Here is a 13387-nt window from a genome sequence, read left to right on the forward strand (position 1 = left end):
GTTTTTTCTTTAGTAAATTATTTTCGCACTTAGTAATTTACTATTGCCAAATCTTTTAGTAGTAAGGTAATTATCATACAAGTTATTATCTATTCTAAAAAGTATCATCTGCGTATATTATTATTGAGAATTTGACTTTTTTTTCGGTAAATAAATTGATAAATAGAAGAAAAGGAAGCGTCCTAAGGGTAGATCCTTGAGATAATCCTTTCCTATATGATTTTGACTAGATGTTTCATTGTCAATTTTTACTTTAAAAATTCTATTTGATAAGCAGCTTTCAAATTATCTAATATACTGATAAGGATAGGCCAATTTAATAACTTATTAAGAAGTTATTTGTTATCAACAGAGTCAAAGGCCTTTGACATATCGATGTAATTATATAACAGCTGCGTGTAAATTACATTTTAGTGCAAAGCGTGTGAAATCAGTAAAATGAATAAGATTGGTTACAATCTGCCTTTGTAGAAACTATGTTGCATATTAGTTAACCCTTTCGTGTGCCACTGTTTTCTAGAAGTAGTAAGACGATGCTTCTTCTAGTTTAAGTTTATGAGTCGTCTAGGCGATTGGATTTAAGATTATTTTACATCATGGACGAGGATCCTGGGGGAATGAGGGTACCTTCCCCAAAGTTTACTTGCTTCCCTACGATTTGGATATTTTTGCTCTGATATCTGACAACGAGATGCACATACTAAATCCCACCCCCCACACAAAAGATCTGAAACCAGTGTCGATAGTTTACAGTAACATAAATTCATTGTAAACAGCTACACTCTGAGACAACTCGAGATTTATGTGCAGTGAATACAACATTTTTCTATAGGTTTGGTGTCCATCTACTTAGCAGCACAAGTCACCGTAGTCAACTCCTAAAAATGTTATTTCAGAATGCTCAATATAAATTGGACTTAGTAGAATAGAATATAGCCAATAAAAGCCAATGCGATGCTGATTGTGTTTGTATAACGTGTTTAATTTAATTAACTAATTTTGTATAACTTCTTACCGTAACGCCCTCATTCGTGTATTACAGCACGTTATGTATTCTACTCCTCTCTCGTTCAGTAACATTGGTATGGAAGTTTCATATTAGTGCTGTCGAATTTTTGTGACATTTGTGGTTTTTTGAGAAAACCGGTTTTCTGAAAACCGAAACCGCAAACGCGGTTTTCAAAACCGAAACAGCGAACGCGGTTTTCAAAACCGAAACAGCAAATGCCGCAAAGGCGGTTTTCGAAACCGAAACCGCAAAAGCGGATTTCCAAACGGTTTCCAAACGCTCTTTTCGAAAGCGAAAGTCACCCGAAACCGTGTTTGCGGTTTTATAAGCGAAACCATGTTTGTCATTTTCAAAGCAGAAACAATGTTTGCTGTTTTTAATTGCCCCTTTTACCAATTGTGAAAGCATCATTCAATCGAGACAATTGTATTGATTTATGTGTGTTTTAACTTTTTTTTTTTATTTGCTCCAAGACTATTATGATAATATGTGCAGCACTGTGCGAAAGGGATAGTTCGTTGGTTGTACAAGTCACAGCTAAATTAGGGTTGCCATATTTTAAGATAAGAAAAGTGGAGGTTCTAAACGGTAAGTACTGATGAGAACTTGCGTGTTACAAATACTGACCTGGGATCCTTCGCACTTTTTTTTAAGTTAGTTTTTTGATGACACTTCCAATGTACTTTTCGGCTACAGGAAAGCAAAATGGACCCCACCTGATTTTCATATATTTTGTAAATTAGACCACGAGGAACACGAATCTAAAGGAATTTTGACATTTCGAATGTCGGAACTCGAGATATTCGAACATAAAGTGACCAAGGAAGCAAACTGGACTCCACCTGATTTTTATATATTTTGTAAATTAGACCACGAGGAACACGAATCTGAACGAATTTTGACATTCAGAATTTCGGAACTCGAGGTATTCAAACATAAAGTGACCACGGAAGCAAACTAGACCCCAACTCATTTTTATATAGTTTGTAAACTAGACCAAAATGAGCAATAATCTGAAAGAATTTTGACATTCCGACTTCCCGAACTCGAGATACTAGAACTTATACAGTAGTTTTAAATAGTATGTATAAAAGTAACGAAGAAAGTTCTGTCGCTTTTTGACCTATCATCTTAGATCATCGATATGTCACCTAAGACGTACCTGGAAGATCAAAAATAGTACCCATTAGTATCAACGACCTGCTAACGTTCAGGATGGGCATGGATTCCTTCGCGGTAGAACTTGGTTTGCAGTGAAGCGAAGAAGGTATCAAATGCATTTTGCACCTCTACTACGGAGTTGAACTGGAGTCCTCTGAAGTGAGTGTCCAAGGAATGGAACAGGTGATATTCGGAAGGTGCAATGTCCGGGGAGTATGGCGGATGCAATAATGTTTCCCATTCAAGGCGTAGGATGGTGTCCCGGGTCATTCTAGCCATGTGGGGCTTAGCGTTGTCCCGTAACGGGAGAGCCCCTTAGCGATTCAGAAGTGCTGGCTCCAGGGTTTTGAGTTTTTCTTGAACACGGCTTAACTGCTGGCAGTAGACAGTTGCATTGATGTTCTGCTCTGACCAGTCGGTAGCAGTTCCCGATGCACGATATCGTGAGCAGTCCACCAAATACACAGGAGGACCTTCCGGTGCAGTGCTAGTTCCGTCTGTTTTGGAACCGGTTCATGGGATTTTAACCAATGATGATGACGCCGTGGAGCTTCGTACAGGACCCACTTCTCATCACATGTCAACATCCTGTCCAGAAATGGCTCCTTCCTCAGACGAGACAGCAAAGAAACACAGATGTCTGCTCGCGCAGGCTTCTGGCCCGGAGTCAAATCATCTGGGACCCATAGACCCAACTTGTAGTGCTTCCCAGGTTGATGGAGGTGCTGCCGAATGGTTTCTCCACTCATATTGAATTGTAGTCCCAGTTCTTCACATGTCTGCTACTGTTCGCTCAATTGCTACCTGGAGATCTTCATTTTGTACATGTGTGGTCTTCCGGCATGTGGTGCGTTTTCGAGTGTTTCGTCACCGTCCTTAAACTTGTTAAACCACCGTTGCACTATCCGTATAGTCACGACACACTCACCAAAGGTCTGGCGTATGTTCCGCTCCGCTGCAGTGGCGTTTGACCCTAGTTTGAACTCGTACGGCATACACGTCCTTATGACGCTCTGTGGAGTTCTCATGTTTACTCTGTCCTTACGCAAGTTCACGGTGTAACTGAACTGCCATAACCAGGTAGTATGTTGGATATACCCATACCAACAACTGGCTTTCGCCTTAATAATTCAAGGCATGAATAATTCAAGTATGTTTGTCACAATATCTACAAACGAATATTCATTCGTATAGAACCTCCAATACATTACATTAAAAACACATAAACTACACAAAGAAAACCATTGTGCATTAGAGCAGATCTCTTATTAAAAATGGCTCTGCACACGCGCACTGCTCAGGTAGCCACAGCCTAAGCCTGAGCGCGAGTCCAAATTTAACTCAATCGCGATTGAAATTGTCAGAGGTGTAGCGGTTTACGTTGAATATACCAACACTTTATCAACTAAGTCGTCTTAGATTTTTCTCCAATCCCAAAAAGCGGGTGCTTTTCGTGATTAAGATATGTTTAAGCAGGGGACGAATATAAAACCTGAAAATCGGGTGGTACTCGCTAAAATGGGGTAATATGGCAACCCTAAGCTCAATAGAAAATAAATATATATCCCTATTTAAGATCACTACACATGCAACTCATGAAATTCAATTTGAAATATCATCCACTTAGACTGAGATCTTTTATATTGTTATTACTCTTTCCCCTTGTTTTTAAAAATAGTACTGCCACTCTTTCTTTTGTTAACAAAAAAAACACCACCTCCCTTTCTTAAAAAAAAAAGAAAAAATTTAGATCGCAATACACAATTTTATTGTTGATTTGTTGCCACTCGATAAATGTCAATGTTGTGGTTTTACATGTGTTGACTGGTTTCTTATCGCAAGTCCCAGACACCTGTAATAGTTTATCCGTGAAGGAAACACCGATCATGTTTTATTCTGTATATTTTTACTTCCCAATAACGATAGCCGTGCCTCTTTGTGAGAAATTGCAACTTAATTTTTTATCCTGCCAAATGTAAAAGTATACTTAACAAGAATTTTCCTACACTTTAAGACATTTTAAGAAAAAAAAAATACCTTCTTGCCCCTCTGCAAATTTTGAACATTTTTTCTTTGCGCCGAGGGAAATTTCCCTCCATCTGGCAGCTGTGAGCCGAAATGGGGAAAGATTCTTTGCTGTTTTCTCGTCGTTAGTTGATATTAGTGCTGTCGAATTTTTGTGACATTTGCGGTTTTCGGTTTTTCAAAAACCGATTTCGACAGCACTATTTTATATATAAATGAAGTATAGACGTGAATTGATGATTGTTTATTTTGCCTGAAGAAAGAAGGAAATAATCTATGTATATATTAAATCAGCATTAGCAAATCCACTTAAATGAATAAATATAAAAATAGAGCTAGAAGAGACTTTCCTATTACATTTCCTGAATATTATTTGGATAGGACTCAAGAACATTGGGGAAGGGGACCACTCGCGCAACCGCACATATCTTTGATTCATGAATCCACAGGCGTGCGCAAAGTGGGTGCCATGGGTGCCTTGGCACCCCCATTAGACAAACTTTTTTCATGTAGAATTATTACAAACGAGAAGAGATTACGTGTAAATTATTTCCCGTCTGCATGTGTGTCGTGCGTCGCCGACGCAGCGTTGGGTGCAATGACGCTATATTTTCTTAGGGGAAAGGGGGGAGAGGGCGACATTCCATATGGTGGTACTTTAGATCTGGCACCCACATTCCCAATGTCCTGCGCACGCTAGTGCATGAACCGTTACTGTTAGGTGGTACTTAAACCTTAATTTTGGCAGGAAGGGCTGGGATTGTAGCGTGGTTTCGTGGGTTGGACTTGGACGGATTGTGATTATGCCATGAGAGTTGGTGCCTTGCAACGTCGGAACGGCTTCTGACACTGAAAGGGAATGTTAGCTCAACTTAAAATGCTCCGGAGCCAATATTGGTGCTGTTGGTAGACTCCCGCTCGTTAGGGGAGTTCCTTCCACTAGGAGATGGAAAAACTTTCCCTTCTCTAACAAGTAAACCTTACGTTTGGGTGAATCGAGTTGCTGACTGAGACACATATGAGAAAGTAGTACTAAATGTGGTCAGTATTTCAGTGAAGTTGTAGGTGCGAAGCTCCAGGGGTTTAGGAGATACAGCTACCAGAACATCACATGGAAGTACAGAATAGTCTTCATACAGTTGGAGGTAAAAGCTCTGTAAGACCTCTTGTAACGACAAAAGGTGAATAACAAATATATGGGTACATATTAGGACTAGAGGGAAGTCATATAGTAAGGGTATACCTGACGGCGGCCATCTTGAAATCCGCCATTTTGAATTAAGGTTAAGTTTGTAAAATAGGAATAGGGTCATGTGATACATGATTTAAGGCGCAAATTTAATCAGAAGAACAATGGTGACGTTAATTTTGATTTATGCGCAATTGGTAAAAAGTTACAGGGAAATTAAATATTGTAGCAGCATATGTATTAGTCCTTTACCCCACCTTGTAAATTTTGTGTTTATGATAATAATTAAATAAAAAGCAGGTGGGTAAGTATTAGATCTATGGTAAGAGTTATCTTGATGGCGACCATGTTCAAATCGATTGCCTTTGTCAGGTGTGCTCACTGTGAGCAGAGCATTTGTGCAAGTCATGCACTCTTTTCTGAACTACATATTGATTGTACTAATTGAGGGCTTTTTTGGAAGAAAGACCCAAGTTCAATTATGACTCAACTCCACTTTGGTCATTTTTCCTTAAATTAGCAACTTGTTTATGTGATAACAAATGTTGGTTAATGATAAAGCAAAAATGGTTATACCGTTGGATTTATGGTAAAATTTGTTATTAATAAGGTGTCACTGTTATGTGTTTTGTTTAAAACTTTTGTCTGATTCAAAATGTCGGATTTGAACATGGCCGCCATCAAGGCAACTCTTACCATAGACCTAATACTTACCCACCTGCTTTTTATTTAATTATTATCATAAACACAAAATTTACAAGGTGGGGTAAAGGACTAATACATATGCTGCTACAATATTTAATTTCCCTGTAACTTTTTACCAATTGCGCATAAATCAAAATTAACGTCACCATTGTTCTTCTGATTAAATTTGCGCCTTAAATCATGTATCACATGACCCTATTCCTATTTTACAAACTTAACCTTAATTCAAAATGGCGGATTTCAAGATGGCCGCCGTCAGGTATACCCTTACTATATGACTTCCCTCTAGTCCTAATATGTACCCATATATTTGTTATTCACCTTTTGTCGTTACAAGAGGTCTTACAGGGCTTTTACCTCCAACTGTATGAAGACTATTCTGTACTTCCATGTGATGTTCTGGTAGCTGTATCTCCTAAACCCCTGGAGCTTCGCACCTACAACTTCTCTGAAATACTGACCGCATTTAATACTACTTTTTCATATGTGTCTCAGTCAGCAACTCGATTCACCCAAACGTAAGGTTTACTTGTAAGGAGGAGTGAAAAAAATACGTTTATCCTACAAGGCAATGCAAGGTCACTGGGTTCACCGAAGTCAGAGATCAGATAAGGTGTACGACATATACAAGATCTAATAAAAATTGAAAGTGATTATGACTTTATAACTCTCGAACCACCCGACCGACCTCGATCATATTTTCAACATAGATGAGGTTCAGGCATGGGACGCTTTTTATTATTTCACTTTGACGGTACACTACGCGGCAAAAAAAATTGCGACTCTTGAAATTTTTCAGTGGACGATTCCCAAGCTCGTAGTTACATTCATTCCTGATTTTACTTTTAGTTACTTAAGGAGTCCCACACCTTGTCTTTCTAAAAGTAAAATCAGGAATGAATGTAACTACGAGCTTGGGAATCGTCCACTGAAAAGTTTCAAGAGTCGCAATTTTTTGCCACGTAGTGTACAATTGAGGAGGGGAGGGGGAATAATTTAAAAATGATCGAAAATAACCAATATTAGTATCGAATCCATAGATTTCGGGGTCCCTGAGATGAACAGTAGCACTTTCGATGCCGTTTAAAATCCAAATTCAGCTCTCGTAACCCTTTATGACCAAAATAAAACTCATTCTCCCCGTGCGAAAAACGAGCAATCTGGTAGTATATATATATATATATATATATATATATATATATATATATATATATATATATATATATAAAATGTCAAAATATTTTCATAATTAAAATTTAAAACACGCTATTTCGACTCGACATACCATGAAACATTAAGATCCTTGTTCTCATTGCTATACCAAGCATAGTTTAAAATACAAACTTTAATATTTTGCCTCTAGTTATCATCAATCTCATCATCTTCTCCCCTAGTACCGGTGCATAACTGTGCGACGTTAAACTAAAAATATATATTAGGTTGGAAATTAATGTATCAATCTTTAAACACATATGTGGTTTTATAAGTGGATTTAGGCTAGTGTTTAGTGACATACGACATTTCTTTATTATCTGACAACTTTGTGGCAAATTCCTACAACAATTTCAGTCATGTTTATGAGTTATTTATAAAATATGGGAAGAACAAATAAATAAAATTTTGCCTTGGCAACAGTTCAATTTTTTATTATGAATATAGCACGGAAATCTACTTAATAAAAACAAATCGTTATTCGTTCGTTAGCTTGGTGATGTCTTAATCTTATGAAGAGGTCGTTCGGGGCAGAATCTCCAAAATTCAAATTACTATTAAAATTAGCACTTTATCACTTAGAAAGGAAAACAAACATTATCTTATCCCCGTTGCTTGCTTCTTATCTGGCAAAAAAGTTGCAGAGGTCACTTTATATAAATCACTTCTAGATAATTTTTATCCTATATATTTTTGTTGCTCATATTATTCCGCCATAAAGTCTGAACATGTTTCAAGTTTACAATCGAGTAATACTGAGCTAATTAGGAAAACTCGATACTCATTTTCCTTGCCAATATCTGATTTCGGATACTGACGTCTGACAGTTTCCTGTCTTAGGAGAGAAACTTCACTTCTTTCTTTCACAATCTAAACTGTTTTTTTTAATACTTTCATGTGCAGGCCTATTTCGTAGGTCCCAACACCGGCTTTACCGTATTTGTAACAGATGGATTTGCGCCAGGGGAAAAGAAGGGAGAACTGGCATTAAATCATGCAGAATTTAAATATGGGAAAAATAGACTACTTACTATGCATATTTCTTGTTGGAACTTAAACTTTACGATGATGAAAATTAAATTTACAAATCTGATACGTTATATGTATACTAGTTCATAAATAATTTTTACCTTGCATTTGTTTATGATCACGTAGACAGTGTTACATCATACAATATTATGCTATAGAGGAGACCCAGTACTTGAATAACCTGAATATCCCGCCGCCACCACCATGCGGTTATGCTATGAGTTATTTATGATTAACGTATTCAGGGATGCAAGCGAGAGGTATTGTAATTGTAGTTTTTATTTATCTTTTTTTAGAACTTTAGATATTGATAATTTTTATACCAATATTTAGGAAAATTTTGTTTATAGGTAAATGAAAAGAATTGAGTCTTGGAGCATGATCTTAATGTAATTTATGTTTATTTGTGTTGTAAAGTTATTGGGCATTGATAAATATAAATCATCATATAAAACATCAATAAATATCATACTTTGCATTGAGTGATAATACGAGTTTTGTAGACGACATACTTTAGTAATTTTCAAATATAGCTTTAATGTTTAAATTTGTTTTTAGGTTGGATATGGCGTTTTTTTAAAAACATGTTTAAATGTTGCAATGACACGAATTGGAGCATTCAAGTCGTTTTGTTTTCTGATTAATGCTAAGGTTATGTACTTACTGTATTTGTGGTGAAATAATAGGTACACGTACCTAGAGGAAAATATTTTGATTACCATGTTTGTTAATTCATGAACTTACACGATAACAATGAGTAAGGTAGTTGACTTTGGTACGTGGAAACAAATTTAAAGATAGAATTAAAAAGCAGTTTTATTTACAGATAAATGAGTTTTGAAACGTTTACGTTTTTTTTCTTTTTTTACTATTTTTTTCTTTTTCAAATTGCTTTGAAGAGTATTCATTTGAAAGTACAATTACGGACACAAGTTTAATAAATGATTTTCAAGTAACCTGTGACATAACTCCATCTCCAATTCCATTGTCTATGTGATCTTCATTCTTCACTCAAGTTAAAAAAAGGCCCACGGTAACTTTATGTGTCCTCACCAACCCTTCTTATTAATTAACGAGGATGTACGAGGGCTGTGAATAAAATAATGAGACTGGAGTCAGAGTTGGTAATATTGCGCGTCTCTCTTTTCCAGGTCCCCACAGCGCGTACGCGTCAACATCTTATGCAGTCTCAGTGTGAATATCGAGTCTGTCACGTTAACATGCATAATTTTATTTGCCTAGGTATTTGTTTTGCCTAGGAATGAGATTACTTCCCAGTAAACATACATTTGTCAAATTATAAAATAAAACATATACACGGTTTGAAAAGAACTTCTCCAAATACAAAGTACCTCCATTTCAGGGTGCTGTATATCAGGAGTAGATTAACCATTAAACATACACAAAAATGGGCTCAGGACACCAACATACACAAAAATCCAGCCAAAAAGACACCAGAAATTCTTCATAGCCGAATTTTACCATGGTCCACGGACCATACGGTGCAACACTGCGAATGGTGCAGCTGAATCAGGAATCCAAAAAGGGCCCCCACATTAAATGAAAAACTATATCTATATCTATCTATGGAGGGAGAGACGACAGTCCTCCGCCTAGGTCATGACAGTATTTGGAATTAAACTATGAAACACCTTATGCTCCTTGGCATCGTGTGTATGTTCAAGTATACTCATAATTCCATAACGCGTAGACCGATTAATACATACCATATATATATATACTGAAAAGTTCGTAGCCTGACGAGGAAGGAAACAAATATTTTAATGTTTTATACACTAGCTGCGTAACTATATCCGTTGGTAGTCACTGTGTAAAATTTAATTTATCTATTTCGGCGAAAGTGACGGAAATTGCGACATAGAGAAAATCGAGCCTTGAACTGTCATTAAGTATCTGCATAAAAAGGGCTTAACATTACAGGAACTTCATATGGACGTAGTAAAGACACTAGGAGACTCCACGTCATGGTGAAAAAATGGATAGCTGAATTTAAACGTGGCAGAAACAGCATTGAAGATGACCCCCGCAGTGGCAGGCCACGAACTTCACGAAGGCCACGAACTTCGACCACTACAGAAAATGTCAATAAAATTTGTGACCTGGTTCTGAATGACCGCAGAATCAAAATCCGAGAGATAGCCGAGACGGTGGATATTTTCTATGAGCAAGCACAAAACATTATCATAAACGAATTAGTTCTTTTTTTTCTTTCTTTTTTTTTTTTTAAAGATGTCCGCGAGATGGGTATATAAGTTGCCTTCAGTTGAACACAAACGCAATCGACTGTGTTCCCATGATTGTTTGGAAGTGATCAGGATGAGTTTATTGGCAGATTTGTACTAAGGACGAGACATGGGTACACCATAATACACCAGAATCGAAGCAATAGAAACGACCTGTTCCAAAGAAAGCCACACAAGTTTTGTCGGTAAACAATGTTATGGCATCATTTTTTGGAGGATGCTAGGGACATTATCCAGATCGATTTCTTGGACAAGGGAAAGACTGTCAATTTTCAATACCTTTCTGCGACTGTGCGTGAGGAAATCAGAATTAAAAGACCAGGAATGCTGTGAAGGAAGGTGTTGTTTCACTAGAACAATGCGCGCGTTCACATGTCCCTTGCATCCATCGTAGAAATTTATACATGTGGGTTGGAACTGTTGCCGCACAAGCCCTATTCGCCTGATCTACAGTATCTCTCTCGGACTTTCACTTGTTTAGAAACCTAAACACATTTTTGGGTGGGTCAGTGATTTTATTCAAGAGTAGAGGGGGAAGTGCTGTACTGGGATATTTAGCAGGGCTCGAGGAATCATTTTTTAAAAAGTGATATAGAAGCGTCACCGGAGAGATGGCGTAAATGTATCTCGGTTGAGGGGAATTACGTGGAAAAATAAAACATAACTTATCCGAATATTTTCTAATTTTGTAGGTTAGACCACGAACTTTCCAAGACACCCTCGTATTTTGTCTCGCGTGTTTTATAAGCCGACAGATTTCATAGGAAATCAGAGTCCTAACTTTAGCTTAGAAATCTAACTAAACTACTAGGGTAACGCAAAACTGGAAAAAAATTAAAAATAAACTTAAAAGAAAAAGCAGTTGAGAATGCTCCAAGAGCATTGCCAGAACGAAATTATAAAGAACTGTTTGTTGTCTATGGCAAATTGCTTTTCTAAAAAGAAAACGAACCAAAGATGGTAGACCATTTTTCTCTTATAGAGGAAGAATAATTGCATATGCGAAGCTGGGATGCCTAAAAAGCAAGTTGCTCGACACACGAGCCTGGATATTAAAACAGTAAGATATTGAATTGAACGATTTGAAGCAGAAGGGGGAACAGGGTTACAAACTAAAGCGAAACTGAGTAGACCGCAAGTGACAACGTAAGATGAAAATGTTTCAATTAGTGAAGCTAATGCAGCAAACTCATTCGCTGCTGCAACAAATCTGAAAACAATTTTAGGTCTGGAATGCAGTGCAGGGACATGTAACTGTACTCATATTATTTGTTCTGCTTTGCAGGTCAAACTAACCTGCAGAGATGCACATATACATGCTCGCCTAGAGTTCACATGGACGCGCATCAATAAGCCACAATACTTCTGAAACCGTGTAATCGGGGGTGATTAGAAAGTGTTAACATCATATATGACTTACAGTTCCCGAGATATGGCTTCTTAAATTTCCCGAAATCGGAAATTTTGGCCAATATCTTGGGAACGGTAAGTAACGCGAAAAATTCCATAATTTCTTTCAAATATAAATAGTTTCTGATGCTCTATCGAATGGAGGGCTCAAAATTGACAAATACGCAAATAACACACACGTACATTGAGCATTCAGTAACGAACTTTTTAAGTTCGTTGACAACCGAATTCAAAAGCACATTAAAAATAAGATAATAATAATAATAAAGCGCTTAAAAGCAGAATTGTTTATCTATAAAAATCTTTGAAGTCTGTGCTTATCCAGACAACCACCATACAAAATAATTTTATACCAGGCTATAATTTGTTTGGGTTGGCACATACTTTAAAACTATTTATAAGTAACAGTAATGAATTATCTTATCTTATGGGTGCCTTATTGTTATTTTCTGCTTTTAGGGATTCAATTATTTTCTTGTTTTTAGTCGTTTTGTAGAAGTTGGTTAATTTTGGATTTTTAAATCTACAGCAGAGAAGCAAAAAAAAAAAAAAAAAAAAAAAAAATGCATTGCCACTGAAAGCTAAATTTCTGTCCTCAATACTAAAATAATCGATATTAATAATTTATCTTTTAAATAACCGAATAGGCCTTAGAGCAAACTTTCAGTAATAAATGTAATGGTAACCAGTGCATTCACTTACATTTCTATCTTCTGCAATATAAAAATATTAGGATTTTTCTCGTAAATAATTCAAAACTCTTAACCTAGTAATGATACATTCTTTTGCACTTCTATATTCTGCAACGTAAAAATATTGAGAATTTACTTCCCAAATTATTGAAGACCCTTACAGATGGTATGACCTAGCAATGATAATCAGTACATTAACTTGCATTTTTGTCTTGTAGAACCAGGGGGCGGATCCACGTGGGGGGGGGGGCGTTTGTCCCCCCAGAAGAGGAAACTTTCTTGTTTTATATATATAAATAAAATCCATCCCAGAGTTTGGAATCCTTAAAAGTAGCATTACGACAACCCAACGCCCCCCCTGCCAGAAGTCGGTCCTGGATCCGCCCCTGTGTGGAACCTACTACTACAAATTGAAACTGATTTTGTTCCTATATGTTTATTTTTACACTCAGAAAAAGATCGTATGTGGTGTACGTAAAAACGTAGGTTACATGTGTAAATCCTGTAGTTTGTGGACTTGCTGTAGAGCAAACTTATAACTGAAACGTATATATCTATTATATAAAAGAGAACGCACAAATCCTTTGTTAGCTCATCACGCTAATACGGCTGAACCAATTTCTTTCATTTTTGGGGGGTTATTAGGATTTGGACCCTAGATGGTTTTTATCATATCACTTTAATTTTTAAT

The 13387-nt window shown here is 36.8% G+C and overlaps 1 protein-coding gene across 4 annotated transcripts in view; it reads left to right on the forward strand.

The window, feature by feature from the left end:
• The window catches only part of LOC145664952 (uncharacterized), a 66668-nt gene that overhangs the window by 12234 nt on the left and 41047 nt on the right, over window positions 1-13387 (forward strand). Inside the window, exon 1 of one of the 4 annotated variants that reach the window (XM_081732099.1) lies at window positions 8457-8590. The exons of 2 other annotated variants lie outside the window; for them this stretch is intronic. In XM_081732099.1, coding sequence (XP_081588225.1) covers window positions 8578-8590 — 13 coding nt within the window. In that variant the 5' untranslated portion in view covers window positions 8457-8577. Of the gene's footprint in view, window positions 1-8456; window positions 8591-10662; window positions 10780-13387 lie in introns of those variants that run through there. One more of the 4 variants, XM_081732108.1, reaches the window with a different exon arrangement.

This window comes from Thermobia domestica, chromosome 1 (assembly GCF_964235325.1).
Source record: "Thermobia domestica chromosome 1, izTheDome1.hap1.1, whole genome shotgun sequence".
Lineage (NCBI taxonomy): Eukaryota > Metazoa > Arthropoda > Insecta > Zygentoma > Lepismatidae > Thermobia > Thermobia domestica.